At 41.0% G+C, this 27,373-nt stretch overlaps 2 protein-coding genes across 3 annotated transcripts in view; both read left to right on the top strand.

The window, feature by feature from the left end:
* The first annotated feature begins 1,097 nt into the window (after positions 1-1,097).
* Positions 1,098-20,321, top strand: LOC134542849 (uncharacterized). Its single transcript, XM_063387418.1, has 10 exons — positions 1,098-1,181; positions 3,247-3,457; positions 6,899-7,009; positions 9,673-9,746; positions 9,843-9,881; positions 10,514-10,611; positions 13,364-13,540; positions 15,122-15,280; positions 16,203-16,332; positions 17,344-20,321. The coding sequence occupies exons 1-10, from the start codon at positions 1,106-1,108 to the stop codon at positions 19,734-19,736; spliced, it is 3,468 nt and encodes a 1,155-aa protein (XP_063243488.1). The 5' UTR covers positions 1,098-1,105; the 3' UTR covers positions 19,737-20,321.
* Positions 20,322-24,332: 4,011 nt separating this feature from the next.
* LOC134543067 (heterogeneous nuclear ribonucleoprotein Q) overlaps positions 24,333-27,373 on the top strand; it is a 778,099-nt gene continuing 775,058 nt past the window's right edge. For both annotated transcript variants that reach the window (XM_063387814.1, XM_063387812.1), the window contains exon 1: positions 24,333-24,418. The gene's annotated coding sequence lies outside the window, so the exon portion shown is untranslated. The remainder of the gene's footprint in view (positions 24,419-27,373) is intronic.

Raw genomic sequence — 27,373 nt, 5'->3', positions numbered from 1 at the left:
GATGCAAGCTGGCTTTAGATGCGTGAAGGGTTTTTGGGTTCGAGTCCTAGGTAAACCGTAGGTGTGAAATTTAAGCCTACCTCTTAAATAAAAATTTAAAAAACCTTCATCATTAAGGATCTAATTAAATTTCGTAATTAAATATTTACTTAAATATTTCTAACAATTTGAACGAAATGTTCTTACCGGTTGCATCTTGTTTGGGCGGATCCATGCTGTTAAAAAAAAATCGGCATAGAATTTTCATGCCACTTCCATCCAAGCTTCACTCCTTTTTATTCTATCGCTGAGTTCCTCACACCTCGTATCCCATATCACGGAACTAATGCGAATTCCTTCTTTAAACTGCTCCACATTGAAACCGACAGGCGGAACGCCCTTCATTGCGACCTCGGTAAACTCGACTAGGCGACTGGTGCGAAGGACGAATGCCTAGAGGAAAGACTATGTGATGGATAGCGTTAGCCAGAAATAGCATCGAAATTGAAGTCAGTACACCGCCAAACACCGAAATGCAGAGCAAAAACACAAAATGCAGCGAAAATCTCCTTAATAACCTCATTTTATCTGTTAAAATATAGAATGCATTTCAATAAGCTTTAGTTTTGGCTTTTATTTAAAAAAACTTAAAATATCATGTAATAAGTAAAAAAATATTTAGTTTACATATATATATATTTAGAGTAAAGAAAATAAGCAGTCCACAGTTGATTCCACACTGACGTTGCTAAATGCCTGCAGAGAAACATCGTAAGAAAATGTATAAGAATGATTATGATTGTAGACTTTTCTTTGCATACTGATTTTTTTGATTTATATGAATGGTTTTGAAAAAAATAAGAAAGTGACAGTAAGTAAGCTTTAAATTTGAAAATATGTTGGTATTTCGCGTGTTTTAATTTTCAATGACGGTAAAGACGAAAACCCCTCTCTATAATGACGAATTATTCAGCGGCGTCGACTGACCTCGTGCTCGGCAGGCGGCGGCGCGGAGGCGGCGGACGGCGGCGCGCTGTCGCGCTCCAAGTCGGCCAGCAGCGTGGGCAACATGGCGGCGGGCGGCGGCGGCGGCGGCGGGGGCGGAGGGGGAGGCGGCGCCGGGGGCATGTCGCACCAGCCGTCCAGCCTGTCTCTCAACGACGTGGGCGCCCTGGAGCAAGCCGAGCCGGCCGCGCTGGAAGGTACACACACCCAGTCGCCTATGGCCGCGAGGCGCGCGCCAGGATCATTAAGAGTTTGCGTGTCTTCCCGTTTTTTTTTCTTTCTTCCCTGTTGTGAAAGTAAAATGCATGTTAAAGTTGGTTGCATAAAAAAAAATCTTCAAAAATAAATTGAAGAATTGGATGAACGAGAAATTATACAATTTGAAAAAAAAATTAGAAAACAGTTAATAAAGTTTATTTAGGCCTACTTAATTTTATTTTATTAAATAACTAGTCACGTCAAATTATCATAATTATACATATATATTGTTACGGAGAGAGAGAAAAATAACACCTTCATTCAACGTACAAATTAAAAAAAAATAAATCTTAGAAATTTTTGCATGAATCCTTTATCCACTCATGTCTTCAATTCTTCACCCAGCCCGGAAGGGTAGTGTTTATGCATGTCTAGGTGCCCGAAACTAAAATGAAATGATGTTTTAGTTCGGTTAGCGACATTTAATTATACGCGAATATCTTGCAAATATATAAATTTTTGCAAAAATTATATTAATATTACTATTAAGACTGCGAAGTTGCAAGAGCAAGAGATGAACTTCGGAATATTATTCTCATAACCTAACTAAAAACTCAGACCGAAGTCTATACACTTTTGCAGGGTTTTAGCCATGCACAACGGTTAGCATGCATCACGTGCTTGGAGAAGATTGGCCAGCCATGGCAGCTATTTATGCCATGACTAGCTGCCTTATTTTAACTATAACTTGTTAAAGTTGGTTCCAGGTAAAACCTGCATGGGCACAGGGAAAAAACCACACGCGGAAGAAAAGAGAAGGTTTTCGCTGTAGACCATAAATAAGGTTTTCGAATGTTTTGTTAATATAATAACTATATTGTTATTGATTCATGTTCAAAGTGAGGACCTCAAAACACCCTTAAACTTACGAATATAACCGTTAAATTAACGAATATCTCTGGATAATTTGTACCCAGCGTCCTTAGTAAAATTTAAGGAGAAAATTTGTAACAGTGTAGCCGCTATTTCACTTCCATTTCTTTCATTCATCCTTTGATTTATCATTTCCGTATTATTTCTTGATCGTCAGTTCCACGTTAAAAAAATAAGTCCATTCTTCATCTTCGTGATATCTTCAGATCCTCTTCTTTATAATTCGTCATTTTTCTGCCAGATGCTCTGTTCTGTTCTTTTTCCCGCTCGTGTTCGCTCATGCTCCCTGCGGTCGCCGCGGGCAGGCTCAGAATAATTGCTTAACGAAGCAGTCTCAAGCAGACTCTCTTCTGACCGACATGGATCTCATCATCGCCGGTGCGGGCCTATAGGGGGGCCACGAGTGCCGCGACTTGGCATCGAACCCCCGAGGCCCGTGTAGGAGTCCCAGGTCGCCTACTTGCGACCCATAACCTCCTTTTTTGACCTATAAAAGTTTTGTTTTGACTTGTTTTTTAAAATTGTTTTCTAAACTATGCTGCGAAGCTGTGGGTGAATGCAATTGGCCTTGAATATTTAAATTTAATTTCGTGTTGTGTCTTTACTTAAAACTCGTGGTGTTGTCCAGCCCTCAGGGCCGGTGCAAGGTCAATTGGCGCCCTAGGCGAAAATCCTTAACCCCCCCTCCTCCCCCGCCGGCACCCCCCAAAAAATTTTCCTTGCCTCAAAATGCATCACGTAAGCCTAAGATTTTGTCAACAATCAACTGTAAGCAGGCTTGTGTTTTTTTTTTACTTCTTTACTTATTACAAATCATAAACAGGTCACCGTGGACTTTAAATAATTACTTATATCAATATAAACATTCCAAACTGTTACAAAAATCCATTTTCATCTAGTTTGAATAATCGTTAAACATATTGTATCAGCTGTTGTGTGTCGTGCTGCGCCGCCCCCAGCTACTTGGCGCCCTAGGCGGTTGCCTAGTTCGCCTACATGGACGCGCCGGCCCTGCCAGCCCTCCCTTTAAGTTGAAGTTTAAAGGGGGAAATGGGGGTGGGGGTGAATATTAGGGCTGCTCAGGTCGTCTTGTTTGTTATTGAACGTGTTGATTGATGCGCCGCGGGGCAGACGCGCGCGCCTCCTCGGAGCCGCCCCCGGGGACGGCGGAGGCGGCGGCGGAGGAGGAGGAGGAGGAGGCGGGGGCGGTGATCGTGGACGTGGAGGACGTGGAGGAGGAGACGGCGGCGCCCCTGCTGGTGGCGCGCGGGGCCCAAGGTCACACCCCGGTCTACTGCTACGCGCCCGACGAGGTCACACGGCTCATCGACTCCAGCGGCAGGTCAGCATCAGTTTGCGATCTGCCTTAAGTTACGTACACCGAACAAACTTCGGCTGCTGGTCCATCACGTGTTAATGTGTGTGTGTGTATATATATATGTATGTATATATATGTAAGTATATATATATACATATATACATATATACATAAATATATATATATATATATATATATATATATATATACTGAATATAGACGTAGATTCATGATTCTTAGACGTCATGAGGTACTGATTTGCATGCTTTTGAGGAAGATTTGGAGTTATTGCAACGGAAGTAAATGATACACACACCTATATATACACATATATATACTCACATACACATATAATATATATATCTTTAAAGTTGGACCTTAACAACTGGATCATAGCAAACCACGCAGAAACTATTTAAAACGGATATTAAGTGTCCGGGGTATGTTTAACTAAAACCAAACTATCTTTAATTTTGCATGCAAATATTAATAAAAGGAATGGAGTGATATTATAAATACAACTAGCTAAACCCGGCCACGCTTTGCTGTGGCACAGTTTAATATTAATTCATTGTTTAATTTAATATTTTACTGTGCATGGCTGTGGAATGTAATAGAAGAAATAAAAATGTGTTTAGCTTAAATATTTTTATTGTAAAGCTAATGGAAGTACTACATTCCTTGTTTTCCCATTTTTTGCATAAACATATAGATCAGATGGTTTGCCGACTCTGGAGCACCCGACATATAACTGTCCATGAGAGAAGCATTCATTTTCTAAATTCAAACCGCACACTTGCAAAGATTGTCCTTGTGCTTTATTGATGGTCATAGCGAACGCAAGGCGTATTGGAAATTGAAGTCGTTTGAACTCGAACGCCATATCTGTCGGAATAAGTGGCATTCGTGGAAGTAATACGTCTTCACCTTTATGAAGTCCAATCAAAATTGTTGCTTCAATAAGATTATCCATTAATTTTTTAACTACTAATCGTGTACCATTACATAATTTAGGCTGACAGATATTTCGAAGCAATATAATTGGCACACCAATTTTCAAATTCAAAATATGTGGTGGTAATCCTGGAACATCGAGTGAATTGAGAAATTCCGTTGGAAAGTTCACTGCTTCATTTTGGTGCACTACTGAATCAATAGATTTGTATGTCATTGTTTCACCTTCGATTCTGTTTATAATACTATTGTTCATATCGTGTACGTCAACATTTTTAGCCGCTCGAATGGCTCTTTCGCTCAACCATGCATGATTTTTGAATTTTGTTTCGATGTTTTGGAATACCTTGTCTACTAATTCCTCTTTTGAATCTACGATGTTGCATAAATCAGATGATAAGCTGATTTTTCCTGTTTCTGGATTTGTAGGTACAGTGCCGTTACCAACTTCAATTAATTGTCTTGAAAATATGACTGCTGTTGGATCGTTCTGAAGTTTAACTCGCATATTCGTGGTTAAATGCATTTTTTTTACTGTGCTCCAAAAATTTGAATATTTTTTAATTTAAACGTATTTTTATCAATAGAGTCGAAAGAATATACTTTCAAATTAAATAAAGTTTTTTATTCTTTCTTGAAATATATATACATATACATATTTGTGTAAATTATAGTCGTCAAGGCACAATGGTCGAGTAGCCTGATGTGCTTGAACTTCGACAATATGGTACAGCATCGTCGAGCGTGGTCACAACTATGTTGGGTGACCATGAAATTTAGTTATAGAAACTTTTTTTTCCGACTTTTCCGGTGGATTTTCCCAAACTTTTATTTCATATAAACACTCTTCTGTTAAGATGCAATGTTCTGTAAAAATTTCAATCCAAACCATCGTATACTTTCCGAGTTTTGCGGCCAAATACATACGAAAGCTAAATTTTTATATATATAGATTAGTGAAGATTAAAATGAAAACAAAATTAACAATTTTAAAAAAATACTCAGTATTAAATATTAATATAAACACATACAAATATACTTTATTAGTTAATTTAGTAAAATAATCCAGATGATTTCAATTAATTATGAAACTTTAATAAATGTGTGGAATGTTTATTCTTATTTATTAATTTTAATTATGTAATAAATAATAATCTTATAATCAATAATTAAAATAAATTATACATACAGGAATATAATCTAACTTATATAAATATACTTGAAAAGGTTCATAAACACATTTTTCTATCACTAGTATTCACAAAAAATAAATGTGTTCAAATATATGGAACCGTAGTTCAATATCAATAACTGAAGTAGTCGACGTAGCTGCTCCGGTAGTGGATTCTAGCGGCGGGTGCGGACACTACGTGTGATTCTCGCGTCGAGAAATGTGGTTGAAAACTCAATTGGTATATCTATATATTTATGATCCTCGGCATTATTTTAAAGAAACCTGTGTCCGATTTTTCGTGTCACAAGTGCATCTGCAAGGGTCGTTACCACAACGCCGAAATACCATAAACGCCGAAATTTCAAAATTGACCACAACGCCGACAGCTAGAAAACTGCTGTGTAGCTACCACACCACCGAAATACCACAATCAAACCTAACCTAACCTAACCTAGCGTAATATAACCTAACTTGACTTAACCTAGCCTATCCTAACCTAACCTAGTCTAACCTAACCTCGTCTAACCTAACCTAACCTTTGTGGCAGTCCTGCAATGACATTTTTCGGCGTTAGTGTATTTCGGAGTTGTGGTAATTCGGCGTTGTGGTACACAGCAGTTTTTTTTTAGCTGTCGGCGTTGTGGTCAATTTGGCATTTCGGCGTTGTGGTATTTCGGCGTTGTGGTGCGTCCCCCATCTGCAACACGAGCGAGTATGGGATCGTCCATTAATCACGTGAGGCTCAAAGGGGGGGGGGGGGGGTTGGGAAAAATCACGAAATATCACAAGGGGGGAGGGGGGTGTAGAGAGATATCACGTGTATTTATTTTTTCGCGCGATTTCTATTAAACCGAAAAGCGACGCGTGACCTTGACTCGCCGTAGCCAGGCAACAATATCCCCGCCCGCCGCAACATGAACCACCCGACTCGGCTTGCCAGTCGCCAGTAAGACTGTGATTTTGGCGCCGAATACATGCGTAAATCACATATAAGCCTTTCTTTTATTATTTTTATGCCAGTGAGAATAAACCTGCAACCTTAATGTGTGTCTGGACATTTTTATCACTGTGCTTAATTTTCCAGAATTAAATTAGATTATACCTATATCTAAAGAAAATATTCAGAAATTTTTTAAAAAAATATTTCATACCAAAAAAATACACGTGATTTATTGGGGGGGGGGGGAATTCTAAAACCTCACCACAAATCACTAGGGGGGAGGGGGGTTAAAAATTTGCTAAAAAAAACATCACGTGATTAATGGACGACCCCTATACTGGAAGACGCGCTCACACGTTGATTCCCCCCCCCCCCCACCTCTCCTTGCCCGCCGCAGCGAGAGCGACAAGGACAGCGCGAGGGCAGCGCGCACCGAGTCCAGCTTCAAGCTGCTGCAGGAGGGCATGGACCTGCTGGGCCGGCTGAAGATCCACGAGGACGCCTGCAGGTCAGACCCCCGGCGGGACTGTTCGAGCCAGAAGCACTTGCCAGCCGAACGTGGGAACGGCCCTTTTTTTTTTTTCCCCTTCTTCTTTGCCGACGGAATCACTGTGTCAGGAATGTTTCACGTCGAGTCACAAAAGTGTTTTGAAATTTTTTTTTTTTCATCGTATGATTTAAAGTAATTAATAATAACTGACCATTGAAAACAAAAATTAATAATAACGGGCAACACGTTTCACAAGATCGCTAAATAATATCTTCATATTAAAAACTAAAAACTTTCACAGTTTCTAATGAACTCCTTAACCTTCTTATATATACTATTTAATAATCATAAACGACTTTGCTATGTAAAATGATTTTATTATATTTTGAGACTGAGACGTGACGGGTGTTTTACTGTGCAAAAAATAGTCTGTAAAACTTTTATTTACGGAAAACCAACAGACGTACAATGAACAATGATATAAATATTGAATATAGTTGTGGAAAATATATAATTCGATAGACACATCATGCCTAAGTTTCACGAATGTCCACAATCTTGTTTTCGTGTAGGTAGTTTTCTATTGGCTGTAAATTGCTAGCAGATACACCAACTGGCAAATAAAACACATCCTTTCTGTAAATTCACTGCCAACCTCTGCATATTATCGATTGCCAAGCCGTCGTAGGTAAGGCGCCTTAGCGATGACGGGAGAGATATGACGATGGGATCCGTGCTCGCATTTTCACGCGGCCGTCATAACTCCGCCGTCATACCGGCGACGCGCCGTCGCTATGACGGTGGCGAGGAAAAGAACCATGCTCGACCCACTGCAGGAGACGAAACGCTGTGACGGTGGTTGCAATCACGATTTAACCTCACCATATCGTCATGTCGCAAAAAACCCCAAAAAAAAATAATTCATAAATGGTACTTCTTCCACGCCCGATGATGGTTAAAAGTTATAAATTAGAATCCCCGTCGTTATAAACACAAAAAAAAACCTTCATAAACTACAATCCTTTTAAAACTTGTTGCAATCCACCAGTTCGACAAAAATTTATATCCGTTATAATGATACAACTGTCATGGGCCTTGTATCATGGCGCGTTGCTGAAGTTGTGACAACTGGCGCCACTTTATATTTCCGTATTTTAAAGCAGTTAAGTGCGTGCGTTGTGTTTCATTTAATGGTGCCTTTATATATACCTTGGTTCCGAGTCAAATCACTACTGAACTATAATAATAATTTAAGCAAAGGCGCACGTGTTTGTGGTAGTTTCGTTTGTAAATAAACTATGGCAAACATAAAGTCAATTATGATTTCATGGACAGCATTATACCATTAGCCTATGGTCAGCAACCCTCGACTAGAGATCAGGAAACTGTGCAGATGGGTCACGAGTCACACGTTTATGAAAGCCTCCGCTCACCCCCCACCGAAACTTGAATAGTGTTGTATTGCGTAACAAGTCCTACCTGTTGTCTCAGTGAGGGCCTCCGTAGCGCAGTAAGTTGCACGCAGGCTCACAGGGCGAGGGTTCTTGCATGAGTGTAAATTTGTAATCGTCTAAATAACTCACAACACTTTGGCACCGTCAGTGAAATTGTCAAAGCACAAATTAAGACTGTCACAAATTAGTCACTAAATGGGGTTGTCGTGCTATAAAAAATTTAATACAAAATTTAATAAAAAATTCAACCAAAAAAAGCAAAAAAAAAAGTGTAATGGTGAGCTGAAGGTCTTGGGTTCGAATTCCAATCGGGTTGGGATCCATAGGAAATTCCCTTCTCTGGTTAGAGACCAGTTATATTGTTGTCCCGTTCATCATAAATGGGAAGGTAATGTGGAATCACCGCATTTATCATCTCGCCTAGCAGCCCCCCCCCCCCCCCCAGTCAATGTCGTGGACAATACGTCGCTGCAATGACTGAGGGTCAAAAATCATAGCGACCGGTCAACCCTCGCAATCGTGTGTCAAAGCGATGTGAAAAATAATAAAATAGGAACCAAAATACCATACCTCAACCCTCCCAGACTGTTAGCACAGGGAATAGCCTGGGTTGAACTATTCCTGCAACACACAGAACTGTTATGAAATATGGTTTAGAATGATGCATACAGTGAAAACTTTACGGGGTGAGTCATAAGTCTCCACACAGATTTTGAAAGTGGTGTTTCTTTTATTTTTTTATTTTTTTGACAAATGACAGTATATTGCATTGAAGTTTCCTTCAATGAAGGAAAAAAAAAGACCTAAAATCCGATCATAACAAATAAGATACCTTGTTATTTGCATTCTGTGTGTTGCATTGATAGTGCGCACTTCATGACAGGTGGTTCCATTCCTAACCAACAAAATAATGTCAATCCGTTCTTTCTTCGTAATGGCATCTCTTTTTGAATTGGTTCACCTTCCTGAAAACGAAAAATAAAATATACACCGCTTTCCTCTTTGTATGGAGGCTTATCATTCACTCTTTATTCATTATAACTGAAGTTTTTTGGTAAATAAACTAAAAATCCTATTCAATAAAGGTCAAAATGCTGAATTTGTTTCAATTCATGTTTTTTAGAATAATAATAATTTAATTTTCCATTAATTTATAAAGCTCTGATAGACAAAATTGTGCCTTAAAATATGGGTTTTCTTTTGATAACTAGTATTGATTTTTCACAGGCAAATTGAAAGTAAGATGGGAAATATAGAAGCGAAGATTGACCACGTGACAAAGACACACGAGGAAGAAATTGGTAAGTTTGTAGTAATGCAGATACAAACTATTAACAAGCTACTGTCTTTGAAATTTATAGCTAACCTTTGAAATAATATTTGGATTTTATTTATAGAGAGACTGAAGAGAGAAGAAGAGGATATGTTCTCACAAGGTGAGTGTAGATAAATAAAAATATATTATGGTTATTTATTTTTGGTATACCTACTACGTGAATCATGTATAAATTCAAATTTAAAGATTCAAAAGACTTGGAATATTTTACCAATTTGGAACATTTTATTTTTAAAAAATCATATAGTACTAAAGATACCATATTAGTTATTTTATTAACGTGCCATGAAATTTGTGCAAAATCCTTGTTCTTCCAAATTGAATAAAAATTTTAAACTGAAGCATATATTTTACGAAATGTGAAGTTAATGGTTATGATTCCAGCCAATTGCAGCGAATATATCTTTTCCAGTTGGTTTTTTACCTACTGCAAACAAATATAGGTGAAATTGCTTAATATGTTTTTTATTAATTGGAGTCGTAATTAACCTTTGTATATAAAGGCTATACAAAAATATTTTCACATAAATATTTCAATAATGAATCTAAGAACAATTATTTTATCTTTTTCTAAGTACCTATGAAGCGTTTTCACACTTTATAAAATACAATCTTTGCGAGAACTATGAACCATATGTTTTAAACTTTTATCCTTTGAGTGGTTTTGGCGTAATTTAACTGATTCATAAAAGTGAAGTCTGTAATGTATTTTGTGTGGTATGCGTGATACAGAAGCATCCACTGATGATCGCCTTGGTCAGCTAAGAGACCGGATTCTGGACTTGGAGATAAGGCAGCAGCGGCTTTTGAAAGAAGGAGCAACACTTCAGGTAAAAACAAAAATTATTTTTTGCATTTCTATATATTTTTCTTTTCTACAACTTATAAAATGTGTGTTAGTTACTTTTTGCGCTTCAAGCTCAGAGACTGTCATATGATTCTGACTCAACGCGGTGAACATAAAGATCCAAGAGTTTTTTTTTTTTTTAATGATAGACTTGTAATTTATTGGCGAAAATAACTTTAGCTCTTCTCTATGTATTGTATTCATTTTCTTAAACTATTTCACGAAGTCAGTTACGACGTTTTTTAAAGGATTTTTTATATATTTTTAATTTATTGTGGAAAATAAATCAATTTTCCCCGTTTATTTGAAAAAATCAGAGATTTAATATTTTAACCAGATAAGCTGAAAAATACCGTGATAATGTTCGTACGAAATGTAAATGATGAATTATCGACAGTATTTTGGCATTTCTGCTAGATGGGATCTGATGACGAAACCAGCCCTTAATGTCACACCGCCCGTGGATACCTGTATGGAAATCAGCTGTTAATGTCACACCACCTGTGAACTCCTGTATGAAAATCAGCCATTAATGTCACACCGTCCGTGGACTCCTGTGAAAACCAGTCAATGTCACACCGTCTGTAGAATACTGTGGAAACCAGCCCTTAATGCCACACCATCTGTGGACTTCTGTGGAAATTCAGGGCACAGCCTGGAAACAGTCGAGTTGTAGGGGGACTAACCTACATACGTTAGAGTCGCTTCATCTAAATCGGGAGAGCGCAGATGTGCAGCTGACGACTCGTGGCGTGCCCATCGATATACGTGGAGATGCACGTGATGAAGTTCTACCTTCGTCTCAACCCAGTCTACAAATTGGAATCCACGAAAAAAACTAAGTTAAAAAGAAATGTGAGCAAGTCTTTCAGTACTCGCCAGAGATGTGTAGACTATATAACACCTAACCTCCGAGACAAGGAAACTAATGTGTTCTCATGTTGCAAATATCTTTATAATACGAATCGGACACGAAATTTAACGTAGAGTTCTTCAAAGTAGCATAATAATCTGAAGCATTTTAAAACACATGTTAAAAAACTAAGTGAATGTTTGTATATTTGTTTTTTCTCAAACGACTGAAATCAGTCTGTAAATATTTCCTTCAAACAAACTTTAACTTTATTAAAATGATTCAACTTTTAAGATTTCAAAGTGATTCAAACATTATTCGACTCCAACAGTATTTCGCTCCAACAGTCTTTGTCTCCAAAAGTCTTTGGCTGAAACTCTTAATGGCTCCAAAGCTCCAAATGCTCCAATGCTCCAAAACTCCAAATGCTCCAAAGCTCCAACAGTTCCAAGTGCTAAAAAGCTTCAATTGCTCCAATGCTTCAACTGCTCTAACAGTTCCAAGTGCTCCAATACTTCAAAAATTGCAAGTGCTCCATGTTTCCGATGCTCTGAGTTATACCATTGTTTCAACGCTCCAAAGCTCCAAATTCTCCAATGCTTCAAAGCTTCAAATGCTCCATATCTCCAAAACTTCAACTGCTCCAATGCACCAAATGATACAATGCTCCAATTCTCCAATGCACCAATGGTCCAATGTTACAAGTTCTCCAACAGTTCCAAATGTTCCCACGTTTCCAAGTGCTCCAACAGCTCCAACTATAAGCATGGCAAAGATGACACACTCACTTGCTAAACGTCGTACCTCCATGGATGTGACGTTGTTGCTGCGTGTTGTTCGGGCGCGGGACGTCGCCATTGGTTGAGATGAAGAGAACAGGTGTGGTTTTGGCCCGGGCTGAAAAGGGGAAGGGAGAGGGGTTGGGGGGTAATGCTCCATGTGCGCCTGAGGAAGACGTGAATGAACCGGGCCCCGGGCCCCGACAGACGACGGCGGTGCAAGTGGCTATTTCAGGGAGCGACCCTCCCGCCTCCCTCCCCGAGCGACGGCGACGTCAAAGAGAATGTCCGGAAGGGGGGAGCGGGGGAATTTGACGAACCCTAACCACGCCTGCGCCAACGGACTTGGCGGGTGAAAGTTGGTTACTCGCGGCGTTGTCGCCGCAGGAACTCTCGCCGGTTCAGCGACCATGCAAGCGAGGGCAATACAGTTATTATTACCTATAATTATTTACATCTTGAAAATTCAATGAGCATAGGGGTCAGACCTCTGACTGTGATGTTTGGGTGTTCGATTGACGCCTAGTGCACAGGTTTTTTTTTTTTATAAAAAGTACGTTCCTAAACCGTTCCCCACTTAGCCTCAATGCATAAGGAGAAGACTTCAATATTATATATATATATATTACTAAAAAAAAATGCAATGTTTCGCGAATGCGAGAAAGTCAAGGGGAACGGAACTGTTTAACAGCCACGGTGCTGCCATCTGTGGTGGATGGAGTGAAACATAATTATTCTTAAAGCCAAAGGGAAACTTTATATAGTATTAACTGTTGGGTGGATGTTTAACAAGATGGACGGTATTTCAATAAAGTATTTTTTTTTCTGTTCAATATTTTTGTGCTGTCATCATATGTGGGGGTTGTTTCGTTCTCTTACTCCATTTTTCTTTGTTTGTTGACCATATTCCTGTTATGGAATATAATGTGGTGTTTTATATCCTGTTGACAACAGCAATTATTTTTTTCTTAAATTGTGTTTTTGTCTTTTGGGTATTTTTTTTAGCTTTTTTTCTTCTACAGACATAGGTACATGTGCTTAGCAATGGCGTTATGTCCGAAAGTTTACACGTGGAGTCATGTATGTGAACCCCCGCCGTGCAGGAATCCTTCGCCGAGCAGTCGGAGCAGCAGGCCGTGATCGCGCGCAGCCTCGCGGACAACTTCAGGCTGCTGAGGGCGTGCAGCGGCGCGGAGGCCGGCCGACCAGCCGAGGTCCCCTGCAGCCTTGGAGACGCCGTCGCAGCCGTCCAAGACCTCGCCTCCGGCCTGCTCGCGCTGGTGCGTGTAGTGTGGACCCCAGCATTGTTCCCCTCCCCCGCGCACGCGCTCTGTCTGTCAGCATAGCTGCCTCATCCAGCTCTTGCGAGCCAGAGGATGCTCGTTACGTGCTCGAAACACTACAAATGTATTCATAATAGCAGGAACTATGGTCGGAGGTGTCATTGTGATGCATTTAAAAAAAAAAAATTAAAAAAAAAATTTCATCATCCGGGAGGGTAACAGACCGAGGGCATCATACCAGAAGGGCGTATCAACATTTTTTTTTTTTTGCAATATCGAGATAAATGTAATATAACCCAATTAGGTTCATAAACACTTATTCAGAACTTCTGAAAAACATAACCATGAATCGAATGATAATACCATGTTATGTAGACAGAGGAAGGGAAAAAAAACAGCCAAACTTCAAATGACTCCCCTGTAAGCTTGCATTTTCGTGGATACGCCCTTTTGGTATGATGCCCTCGATATAGTATTTAGTAAATGTGCTGAACTTACTTAACAGTTTATCAACAGTTGGTCACGCTGTATGCTGTTAATAACAAATGAATGGAAATCAGTAATGCTGCACTACAGAAAGAAATATTTACGGTCAGAGTATTTAATGAATAGCAGCATATCTTGAGTGAACGCATCAAAAAATTTTTTGAATAATTCATCTCGCGATAGTTAAAAATTCTTTAAACTATTATTCCTACATTATTTTATTTTTATTAAGTAACATCGAATCTGAAAGCTTTCATTACTTCATATATTAATAATCTCTTGAAGGATGGTGCAACTACATGTTCATACCAGCTTTCATTATTTGTGTTCTTCAATACGACTCCCGCCAGCTGAATACATGCGTTCAGTGCACGTTCATAGGCATTTTTAGACAGATGCATCAAAATTGTAGTTTTAGTTAGTTACTCCACGGTACATATCTACGGTTGACATAAAAAAAACACTATGACGCCTGTATTGGTTTGCTATAATTACAACTAATTTCAGTTATAAAATCAATACTAAAATCGTGTATCGAAATAATGAAAGTTTTAGTTTGATTTTTTTTTTTTTGGAATATTCTGAACGGCTTGCAGAACGTCGTATAATTTTTTTTTTCATTTCCTTTTACATTCGAGTTCTAGACTTTTTTTTTAATAACAACTTGTCAGAAAGATTTTCGAAGCTAATATCAAGCGATCGATGTTTGTTGCTCGTTGATCGCCTCCTGAAAGGTTGTATGTACAGCCAGGGGCGTAGCCAAGGGGGGGGGGGGTTTAGGGGTTCAAAACCCCCCCCCCCCTTAGCACCAAATCGTTAACTAATTTCTTATTCATCACTCAAACAAATTTCATATTAAAATTAATAAAAATTTTACCATTACAATATTTAAATTTAAGTACCGAAAACTGCTAAAATAGCACTATTTTACACCTTAAAAACCAAATTTTCCCGGGGGAGGACCCCCAACCCCCCGCTTTAATACGGGGGAGGGGGGGGCGGCATGCTTCTTAACACCACCCATACACAAATCCTGGCTACGCCACTGTGTACAGCAAAGCTACGCTAAAGGGAGATAGTTGTTTCATGCAGGCGGAGCGACTGGAAGCCTCGCTGGCCCGGAGGAGCAGGGACAGTCGCTCGCCGAGGCTCGGACGCGACGGGCAGTCGAGGCCGCCGGCCCCGAGGTTCCGCACTGGCCACCAGCGGTATTCCGAAGAAGGAACGTCGCTCTCCGCGGGATCCCTACACGTGAGAAGTGGTTTTACCCCTCGCGCACCCTCATTTGGTCGGGCGTGGACTGAATGTGTGGGAACCAGCACGATCGTCAAGACCTTCCATCTGTGTTTCATACAGTTCACGTCTAACAAGATTTTTTAACACCAGTATTTACTCGATTTGAGTTGAATCGATTAAAATGTATTTAATCCGCATGAAGAGTTGGCACAACCTTTATTTTTTTTCTCCCCTTGGGATTGGTATTTATGAATAACTCACAATTCGTCATTATGAAGATTGTGAATGTCAGGAAAAAAAAAAAATATCGTCAAAATTCAATTCTCTGTGGTATTTTTTTTTCACTGGATGCGTTAAAAATTATTTTAAAAATATGTTAAAATTTTTCATTTTAATTTACTAACGCTGGTTGCAAATTAAGATACAGTTATCGGGAACTACGAAGACTCCTTCGTTTTTTTTAGGCTTATTCTTCGTTGAAAAGTTCGTAAATTAACTGTAACTTCTGAGAATTGAATCACATTACTTTTTTACAGGTTTCTCACAGGTGTGATTACAACATGACTGTATATTTTGAAAACAACACAAAATGATCTATGAATCCTTTTTTGATGTGCAGCATCTTACCTCTCTATCTCTGGCAAGACCTGAAAATACTCACTCACATCTTTTTATCTTGAAATATACCCTTTTTCAAAAAAAAATATTGTAAGAAAATATGTGATGTAAACTTTCCTTTCTACTTTAATAAATAAAACTTCTTTGCACATAGTTAACAACGATTTCTTTGAGACTCATTACTTATGACTCATGACTTAGTCTTCGTCGATGCTGAAGCTTCCCCGTCCCAAATCATTGAAACTTCCAAAGGTTCTATCCTCCCGACAGACCTGGCGATGCTTGTGAATTGTTCCTGTCATTCGGCCTGTGTTTCCAGAGCGAGGATGGAGAGAGTGGTTCGCTGGTGGCCAGGCAGACCTCCGAGGACATAGCTCACTTGCCGGCGCAGCTCGCGGTCAAAGTGCTCGAGCTGAAACAAGCGCTCAACCGAATGTGCGCGCAATCAGGTCAGAAAATGACTTCCTTGCTGATGTCTGGTTTAGTGCTTACTACGTCCAAATAAATGCATTAAATCTTGTCTCAAATATTTGGAGAAATTCCCTTGTATTACTAATGATTGATAGTAAATTGCAAAATATTTATTAATCTACATTGTATTAATTTCTAAAATTCATCAAAACTTCAAAGCAATCATAATAAATTTAGTGAGTCTGACGAGGGTATGGTCAATGGGTTAATAGCTGTAGCCATCGCCTTGGTATGATAAGTGTGCCGAGACTGATTTTTTCTGCGGTTGAATACCTTTACCTCTTGCAGTGTGGGGGTCAAGAGGAAATACCTAACTCCATCCTAAGCCTAGGAAGTAGATTAACAATATATAAAATATTTTCAACCTGACTGGGAATCTAATTTGAATCTTTAGGCCCATATTTACTTGGTGTCAATATTTTTTTAATGATTATGTTTATTCTTGTTTAGATAAATCAATAATCTGATACCAAAATAGTTTGTTGTATCCAGAATACATAAAATACAAGAAAACAAGAAGCCTCGATAATTTAAGTGTAATTAATGCTTTAATTAGTACACGAAAAAAGGTTTTGCCCCCAGGAAAGTATAAATTCATTAAAATGACAAGAAAAACATCATGAAATAATAAATAAATAAAGATTACATTTGCACCCTTCCTTCCCTTCCTTCCCTTTCTTCTTCTTCTTTCTTCAAATTAACAGCAACTGGCTTAGATTTATTTTATTCTAGTGAGAGTTTATTTGAAATCATTTAAAAATATTATTTGTTGCTGAAACGTTCCCTATGCGGTGTGTGTGTTGGCTCTTTAAGTGGAACTAACTTGTTTTAACATTAAAGTTGTTTAAATAAATTGGAAAATTACAACATAATAAACAATATTTCTTAATATAAATTGTTCGGTCAGTTGTATTTAAAGTAAGAGCCATTGTTATAGAATTTTCATAAATATCCTGCAATGGTGATTTTTTTTAAATATTTTGTTGCAGAAGCAAGTGCTGAAGACCAGACCGGTGAAGATAACGCCGCAGCAAGGCCCTCCGAGGAGGCGTCCACCGCGACGTTCGTCGTGGAGGTCGGCAAGAAGAGGAGCGTCCCGCAGGCGGCCGTGCACGTCGACTCGGAGGGCAACATGTCGCCGGTGAGCGTCACCATCACGCCTGCCTTCTGGAAGAGGAGGCCGGAGGACGCCGGCGCCGACAGGAACGACGCCACGAGCTCGACAGCACGCGGCGACCCCAGCCCCGACCCGACGACGGGTTGCGCCGACGCCGCGGGCACAGATCGTCCGGACGCGGCGACCAAAACATCCCGGGCGAAGAGTGGTGGAACAGACGATGCGCCATCCGAGTGTAGATCCAGCGACGACTCAAACATAAATCCCGAGGTGGAAAATAATGCAACTGTTGGTGAGACATCGGCAGCAGCACCAGAAAACCAAAATAAAAACGAGAAGGGCGCATTTTCAAAAGAGTCCAGCAACCGGCTCAGCAGGCAGAAAAAACTGCTGAAGACCAGACGAGTGTCGGATGTCCGCGTGGGATGTGACGGACAGAGCGAAGGGAAAGCCAAGATAATAAGAAGACAAAAAGAGTGCGACGAAAGGTGCGAAAGAGATTCCTTGGATGGAAGTGCTCACAGGAAGGACGATGAGAGGCAGCCAGAGCCAAGAACTTCGCTGCAAGACGTAACTAGAATCACGCCAGAACTCACATTCGAAGAATACAATTTTTCACGGCATGGCTGGCCGTCATCTTCGGAAGGGCCGATTGTCAACTCAAGGACAACATTTTTAGTGAACGACAGTAGAGGTAAAACCACATCCAGCTCACCGGTAAACGTTTTCGTGCCGACCACGCGGAAGATATTCTCACCGATCCGACGAGACAGCAAAGGAAAAACATCAACCGTCATCAGCTACGTTGTCGCCGAGAGCAGCACGGAACGTCCCTCGAACCTCCCAAAAGAACCGGAATCAAAAGAAGAAGGCGACAAAGAGGAAAATAAACTATGCAATGGGATAGCTGCAACCCCTGCTGCGCGCATTCTTCGGGAGAACAGGTCGCACTCGTCGTCGCCGTGCTTGAAAAGAAAGCAGCTGTGCAAACAGGAGCAGACCTGCAGGTCGAAGGAAGAGCTACGCGAAAGCCCCGGCGCGGACCGCGAGTCGCGGCCGCTCGCGAACGGAGCGGCAAGTGAGAGCGAGCTCGACTCCTCAGACAACAGCACTCGGAAGACGGGGGAAGAGAGGCTCTCGCCGTCGAAGGCCTTCCCGCCGCTGTCCCCCGGCCCGGCGAAGCGCGAGTTGAACAGGTCCGTGTCGAAGGAGACGGCGCCCAGCATCCGGCTGATGATCGCGCGGTACAACCAGAAGCTGACGGAGCAGGAGGGCGCGGGGGGGAGGTCCCCGGATGTGAGCCACAGCGGCTCCGGCTCGCCCGTGGCGTGGAGGTCTCCGGCCACGGAGCGCCGGGTGCGCCTGCAGACGGAGAAGTACCAGGAGGAGGTGCGCAAGGTCCTGCAGGCGGAGGTGCAGAAGTCGGCCAGCGCCGGGGTCATCAGGTCGCCGGAGAGGAGAGAGGAGCACGCCAGACACCCGGTGGGCCGCGACGCGAGCTCGAGGAAGCCCCCCACGGCCGTGGTGCAGCCGCGCGGGATACTGAAGTCGTCTAGCGCAGGGGCCATCAAGCCGGCGTGCCAAGGGCAGCCCCTGGGGCCCGGGGTGCTGCCCCCGCCGGAGCAGTTCAAGGACGGCTCCCCCGGGCCGTCGAGCCCGTCCTCGCCGGAGCTGGAGGAGCCCTTGCGGCTGCGGCAGCTGCGGCTGCAGCGCGCCAAGGAGGAGTTCCTGTCGCGGGGCCCGGGCGGCCGCAGCTGGGCCAGCGAGGGCGGCGGCTGCCGGCTCAGCCACGTCAGCGTGGGCAGCGAGTCCAGCTTCGACGAGGGCCCCGAGGCGCCGGCGGCGGCGGAGGCGGACCCGCTGCTCGTCAAGTCGGCGAGCGCGGGCATGATCAGCGTGGAGCCGGGCGCCTTCCGCCGGCTGTCGGCCGAGGGCGAGGAGGCGGCGGCGGCGGCGGCGGCGGCGGCGGGCGCGCGCTCGCGCTTCGGCCTCGCCGGCATCGCGTCGCGCTTCCGCAAGGTGAAGATGCGGCGGGCGAAGGGGAGGGACGCGCCGGGCAAGCTCAACACGGTGTCCATGCTGTGCCGGCAGTCGCTCCTGGTCGACCTGCACCAGGCGCCGCCGCCGCCGCCGCCGTCCAGCAAGAGCTGCCCGTCGTCGCCCGTGCTGCGGAGGTCGGGGCCCCCGGCCGGCGACGAGGCGGCCAAGGCCACCGGCAGCTGGCTGCGGCGGCCCGCCAAGATATTCAAGCCCAAGCAGCAGTGAACCACGCCCTGTTCCGGAGTCTGCACTGCCACAGCGACACTGTACCTCGGTGCCCTCCGCTTTAAGCATCATACGAACAAAATAACATTTTCTTCTGTTACAATATTTTTTTGCAAATATTTATAAAGTGTTTTACTTCAATGTGTCCTTTTAGAAGTAACATTAGTTAAATATTAAAGCCTTATTTAAATAAGTACATCTACTTAATTTCTGCTTATTTTATTAACTTTGATTTCTCTAGAGCCCTTATTTTATTTAATGTAAGAACATTTTCTTTCGTAAATTTATGATAGGCCCAATCAAAGGGTCAAATTATTCAGTTTGGTTGTGTTTGTAATACCACGCGTGGGAGAGTGTAGCAATAACTCTGTTCTTTGTTTTTTTTTATACTGATTGTGCTCTAAATAGTGAGTTTCATTTAAGTGGTGTGTCATGCTTTTATTTACATTTTATGTGTAAACTACTCGTCCTGCAAAGTAGCATTTATTTGCCAAGAGAGTCTTTCATTTGTAGTGTTATAGATTTTTATAATATAATGTAGCTTGAAAACTGTTAAATGTTTCCCGAAGAAAGTCCTAAATTAAAGGTAGAGAATAAAAGTTTTAAAATTGTTAATTTTTAATTTGTGACTTCATATATTGATGTTGTTACGATGTCACATAAAAACGCATTTTCAACTGTTGATTTATCACAATATTTGCAACAAATTGTCTAGTTATTTATTGTGCATTGAAAATTTATCTGCCTTAGATTTTTTAATGAGGTTATTGTTTCTGAAATCATGAACAACATTGTTTTAAATTAAATAAAAGCGTGGTAAAAAGTAAAAATTTCCTTTCTCTGCTTCTGCACCTTATTTGTATATTAATTTATTGCTTGTGTTATTCATCCCACATTTCAGCACGATCCTAAACCGGAATTATTAAATGAACATACTTTCCTGTAAAAAAATAATCAGTACAACATATAGCCTTCAGATAAAAAATTATAGATACTTAAAAAATATAAATTACATTTCCTTAATTAATATAATGTTTCTGAAACAATACAGCCATGTTATTGAAACTTCTGCACTGTATAGTCAATTAGGCATACATATTCTTGTCACTGGTGTTGGTCGACTATTAACTGCAATATTTCCATTCTTAAATAATAATATGTACCATTAATATTCGAAAGAGGAATGATTAACATATTAAATGAACAAATATCTTATTGTAGACGCTGAAGTAGAAAATTTAATACGTTGGTTGGAAAGATATACATACAGGGGCGCAACAACAGAGGGGGGGGGGGGGGGGCAAGGGTATTTTGCCCCCCCTCTAAAACCTTGAAGTGGGGGCAAACGGAGGCAAAGAAAGTGCTGTGTAATCAATTTTTATATAATAAAACTGCTTAAATAGCACCATTTTCCACCTTGAAATACCAATTTTCCCGGGGGAGGACCCCCGGGCCCCCCGCTTCAATAGGGGGGATCGATGATTCTTTATAAAAAGATATATTGCCCCCCCCCCTTTTGGAAATTTAGTTGTTGCACCCCTGTACATACATGTATACATATTGTTACGACCTATGTGGGGAGAACAGGGTTCGTAAGGAATAGTCCATTTAATTTTTTTTAATTACTAATATTTATATTAACAATAAATAATTGTACTTAAAAATGTCCGATCACAAATCACTGGCACTTAAAAATGTTTATTAAGTTACTCAGTGTCTGTTAAGTTCAGCAGTTCGCACTCGTCACTGGAGCTATGCTGAACCGTGTTTCGCCCCTTAACTTGCACCTGTCCAAACACACAGTCTCGCGTCACTCAGTCACCGCACTCTCACAATACATTCGAACTCCGCGTCGCGCCACTCTCAAGGGGGGTCTTTCACCCTATTCGCCGATGTCGCACCTTTGCTCTCGGTACTCCGGAACTGTCGTGGAGGCCGGCGTCGCTGCTTAAGTACTCGTGGGTCGTCTTTCCAGAACCGACGAGAGCGGCTGTGACGAGTCGCGTCATCCCGGGCCGACCCGACTCCCGAACAGTCCAGAAGTGTGGCGTTCATTCGTGCCACTCCACGCGGCGGCCCGCGGAATTACCAAGGCCGCTCAGCGATAGATAACAGTGCCGAGGCGGGACGATGCGTTGGGAGCAGAGGGGGGAGGTGGTAGCGACGACCCTTGTAATCCGGCCAGGCACGAGTAGCATGGCTTACGTCAGTGGAAGGACGTGACACGGCGCATGACGCCAGTGGCCGTGCAGGGCCGCCAGCCCGATCCGAACCTGGCATCGCGGTTGGGTAGCTATCGTTCATAACAATACACACACACACACACATTGCCAAATATTTTTCTGGAAGAAAAAAAATGCGTTTCCTGTCCCAAAAAAAAAAATTTGCTTACTCTCGATAATAAGTCATTTTGTGGCCACTAAATAATTATTTTGTTTTTACAACAAAATAGTTGTTAGATATTTTTGATATTCACATAGTCGTGTGTAACTTTAGTTTTAGTTAGTCGAGTTTATTTTTATTTACGACACCGGCGTATGTCATTATGTGGGTCACCAGGCGTCGTTGACAAGAACCTCGCTGCCTGTGCCTGTGATTTCCGGCTTGGCACCCGGGGGAGGGCAGGTTTATTTCTGACTCCTAGCCCCCCGCCTCCCGGCCAATCAACACTTTATGGTACTCTCAGGGGCCTTTGGAAGCGCCACCGTCGCCTATGGCGCTAAGTTTGGTGTACAGCCTATTCAATGTAAGTATGTGTCAGATGGTGCAGGTAGTCTCAGGCTGTGGTTACTGTACGAAAGATAACTTTATGAATAGGAAAAGGGAACAATATTATATATAGGCTGTTCACAAAAGAATGTGCCAGTTTCAATGTTATATTATAACAGTTTGATTTAGACCATTTACGACAAATCATGCGTCAAATTGAATGTAAACACTGACCATGTTTTTTTTACGTTCAATTTGTTTGCCTTTCGTTACAAGGCACACATCCCACCTAAAGTCCAATTCTTCCCACACTCTGGTTAAAACAACCGAAGTAATATGGAAGCAATAGCCTCTTCAATTCTGTGCCTCAACTCTGGAAAATCATTCGATACGGCAGAACGTAGACACGATCTTTTATAACGCCCCAAAGGAAAAAAGAAATCTCATGGCGTTATGTCAGGTGAACGTGGAGGCCAGCGGAAAAGAGTTCTGTCGTCTAGACCATTACGACCAATCCAACGGTCAGGGACTTCGACAATCAATATTTAAATGAAACGCACGTTAAACAGAAATTGCAGATTCACTCTTAGCAAATTGCAGAACCCAAACCTATTTACGCTCAGTAGTCTCTATTTTGCGTCGCTGCAAGCGAGAAAACAACAAAGCACTACTCGCGCATGCGCTTGTCTAAACCTGTTTGAGTTACTCTTTAATTGTGACCGTTACCCAAAACTCTACTACGTTTACAGTTGATACTATTAAAATTTTTAACTGAGACATTATTTTATGGACAAACTGTATATTGAGTTGGTAATCACATTCAGATATGTATGCTGGCTTGGGGGGGGGGGGGGGGGAGCGAAGAGGGGATACATCCCCCTCCCCCCGAAATAAAAAAAAACATCATTCCCACCAACAAATGGAAATAATTTTTAAAAATGTTATATCCCCCTTTCCAACGAAATTAAATTCTGCTTACTCTCCTGATCACGTTCAATTACACAATCCTCGTTGCGAATTCCAACGGTTTGGTTATCTGCTTGTCGTGCAATAAGGAAATGTTGGCTAACGGTCTCATTGCAAATCAACAACTTCTCATTTAGTTCAAAGCGGTTTTCTTTAAGACGCAACGGCATTGATAGTTTCCCTTACTTAACCCAAACTTATTTCTTTAGTTTGTATGAGTAATATGATCACGTGTCTCAGAGAACAAGGTGCATACACTATAAGGCTGAGGCTGAGCTGTCATCTTGGATGCACCGTAATGTATTTGCTGGATTTAAGCGGCCATATTTGTTTAATTCACCCTGAAAAAATAAAACCAACAACTTACATGATCTATCAATGATTTATCACCCTCCTCAACCCCTTCCACGTATATCTTTGAGTATCTTACTCCAAATATTTAAAATGAAAACTAAGGTGATTCATTCCACAGTCACACACACTCTGAAAAGTAATAAAACATCGAAAAAATAATAATTTTTTTTAAAATGTGTTATATAAATTTTAAATAACGCATGTTCTTCTCCATAACAAAAGTACCTACTTTTACCGTTTCCTCCTCACGTGCTCCACACCTCAATGTCTCTCGTTAAGTTATTTTTAATTTATTCATATTTCACCTTTTATATATTTAGTATTTATTTATTTATAACTCTTTTGGTTTAATCGAATTGTTTTGTTTGGAACGGAACTTTTTTTTGTGTCTGAGTCTGCCGATAAATTTTGCCGCTCAGCTGTCAGCGTACAGAAACTATCGGCTTTGGCGTGTGTTTCGTTTCCACGCCACTGCACGGCACCGCCGGCGCGTAGAAACTGAACTGTGGCAACGTCGCTCGCCTTGCACGGAGACTTTACGCGAGACCTCGGGCTGTGACTTGTACTTGTGCTACTGTGGCCGAGCTGTGAGCATCTCGGGCGGATTTCGCGCCCACGACTAGGAGGACTGCAGAGTCGCTGCTTCATAACAAGTAAGCAATGTCATCATGCGCTTGCAGCCAGACATCAGCTGTGTTTGGCGCGTGTTGGAACTAAAGGCCGGTCCACACGCAACGTTTTGTACACAGTTTGACTGCGGAGGCAAAACTGTGCAAACAAAAGGTTGCAGTTTAGTCGTGTCCACACAACACAGTTTGCAGCCAAGTTTTATCCTATCAGTTGCGAGAATTCCTTACTTTAGCAATTTCTTTCCGGTATACCGACCTCAAAGAATTAATGTGTTTTTTTTTTTTTTTTTTTTTTTTGTGATTTTATTTCTGTTAGCCGCAATGTCAACCTCTTTGTATCTTTGCACAAGTGCTTCATACGCTTGAATTTATTTTGTCCCTATCGCTATATTCTTTTGATTTGACCCGTCACAAACACGGAAAGGACTTGTACAGACAAATGAACTCTGTTAAAAATTCACGTGAACACTGTCGCAAATCGGTCATTTTTGAACAGATTACACTGTTCCGGCACAAATACCGAGGGAGAACTGAGCCCCGTGTACGGAGAAGACGGAGGAAGTGTCCACACGCTACGACAAATCTGTGCAGGTCGACTAAACTGCGCGGACATAAATGCTGTTTTCCTTCTCTGTGTTCCGTCTCCGCGCAGTTCACAAAACTGCGCAGTTTTACTGTCTACACGCTACGTCTTGTCTACAACGATGTGACCTGCGCAGGTAAATCGTTGCTGAAAACGTTGCGTGTGGACCGCCTTAACTTAAACGTATTACACGCATCGGCTGTGGCGTTCTTTTACACGCATCGGCATTTTACTCGCCAGGCCCTTTCAGATATCTGTTATTTGAGCCTGTCGTTATAAGCTGCTGCAATACAGTACAAGAATTGCTGTAGGTGGTGCCTCTCTTTGTGGATTGAGCCATTTTGACTTAGACTGGGGCTACTTTTGAACTGGTTTTCGTTTCGACGGTCATTTTAAGTGCTTGGGAAGCCACAAAAGACTTTTTTTTTCTTTTTTTTTTTCAAAATTTCACTTTGCTATAGTAGGGTTGGACACGAATCTCTTTGCACATCAGCAGGTATTTTGTTGGCCTTAGGTGTGACGCTGGGACTCTTTAAAGTTTTGCAAGCTATAACAGTCAAATATTTTGCCTTAAGGTAGCTACGTTCGCTAATCTATAGCCTCAGCGAGCATTCTAGGAACATTAAATTGACTTTGGGACCGGCAAAGAAGTTTGGGTCGCGCAGTAGTTGTGTTCTGCGCCGGAGTTACACACGAGTGTGGAGGCGTTCGCTCGTGTTCCAAATGGACATGGCGTGCTAAATGAATATTAGTGTGTTCTTGATGCACGCTAAAAGTGAATGATTATAGACTTACTTTTGCGAGAAGTATTTATAAGAAGTACTTAAAACACTTAGTTATTATATCGACGCCTGTCATGATGAACTTATTCGTTGTTCAAGAGACTTTCAGCTCCGAGGAAACTTTTTTTTAATTTTTCTAATTTTTAGTAATATTAGGCCTTGTTGCTGATATGTGTAGGTTAAATTTATACAAGCAAGGACAGTTGCGCGTGTAATGTGGATTTAAATGACGTTCATTGCATTAGTTTAGCTTTGCCTTTTATCGTAATTTTTTTTTGTATTTACCTTTTTTGGGGCTTTCTAGCATTGATTGTAAATTTTATATTTTCTAGTATGCACCTAACGTTTTATATCATAAAATGTATTGCTTTAATAAACCTAGCATGCCAGGTTTTTTACTATAATTTCTCTGATATATATGTGCTACAGCACTTTATTATTTTTACCTTTTAGTGGCCCGAGTTCAATAGATGCTGGTGATGTTCTTCGTGAATCAATTTGCCTCACAGTAATTAAATGTTTGTCTATTATATTTTAAGTATTTCCTTTAAGATGCCTTACATATATTACTTTTATTTAATTCTGTGTATATTTTGGTTTTGGCAACTGAGACTGCTACTTCTATCTCGGGTCGACGTCAGAGCCCCCTTTAACGCCTCAACTTCAACCGCAACAACCACCCCACCAACCCAACAAACTACACCATACCACCACTTACCTGAACACGCTACACAAATTTATCTAATTTAGTTGAACCACCTTTATTCTTCTCAACATTTCATTTTTAGTTCTTCTTCTCTCTGCCACTTCACTTTCGGCCACGAATTTAACGCATCGCAAGCATAAAAGCAGAGTTTATTAGCATCGATATTGTTATTCGACAATTATAATCAGACAAATTTATCTTATGTTGTGAAATTTCACTTTTTATGAACTTTGGTAGATTACGAAAATGTTACCTAACTGAAACTGACTTAACTTTATATGCTCTAAGCATCAACATAGTTCACAAGTATAGTTCGCATATGTTACATACAATTTGTCACAGAACCCAAGCCAAGCCGAGAACAGTTCAAACGCCAATTTAATTACGGTTCTAAATTTTAAAAAAAAACTGAAATTAGATAGTGTCGTAGTTAATAGTGATAGGCTATATATATATACATATATATACATATATATATGTATATATATATAAATTTTAAAATCACTCAACTTGATTAAATTATTAGATTCTGTGACTACAAAAAATTGGTTTTGTAATCTTTGATAACCATAATATTGATAACAATTCAAAATAAAATCAAAAATACAATTTTTTAAAATTATTTTGGCACGAATTATGTGGTAAAAATTTTTAATCGGGTGCCGTTGACTGTTCATACTGTAATAAAATTTATTATGCTAACTTAGGAAGTTATTTGATTAAAAGTTATGCTATTTTTAACCACACAAATCGTTACAAAGTAGAGAAAGAAAAAACCTGTATTACTAAGCTACCTAAATAAAACTATTACCATGAATAAAATACTTCCAAGGAATAGAGTACTATGCTAACTAAATAAATAAATTAGTAGCAATTTAAAATATGTGACATATAAGAGACAAATATAA

The sequence above is a fragment of the Bacillus rossius genome (genome assembly GCF_032445375.1).
Source record: "Bacillus rossius redtenbacheri isolate Brsri chromosome 9 unlocalized genomic scaffold, Brsri_v3 Brsri_v3_scf9_2, whole genome shotgun sequence".
Lineage (NCBI taxonomy): Eukaryota > Metazoa > Arthropoda > Insecta > Phasmatodea > Bacillidae > Bacillus > Bacillus rossius.
The sequence above is the reverse complement of the archived record's forward strand: the minus strand, read 5'-3'. Positions and strand labels throughout refer to the sequence as shown.

Coding starts and splice junctions, on each gene's coding strand:
- LOC134542849 (XM_063387418.1), top strand. CDS start 1,106: ATGTCGCACCAGCCGTCCAGCCTGTCTCTCAACGACGTGGGCGCCCTG. Junction 3,458..6,898: donor CTCATCGACTCCAGCGGCAG/GTCAGCATCAGT, acceptor TGCCCGCCGCAG/CGAGAGCGACAAGGACAGCG. Junction 9,747..9,842: donor GACACACGAGGAAGAAATTG/GTAAGTTTGTAG, acceptor TTTTATTTATAG/AGAGACTGAAGAGAGAAGAA.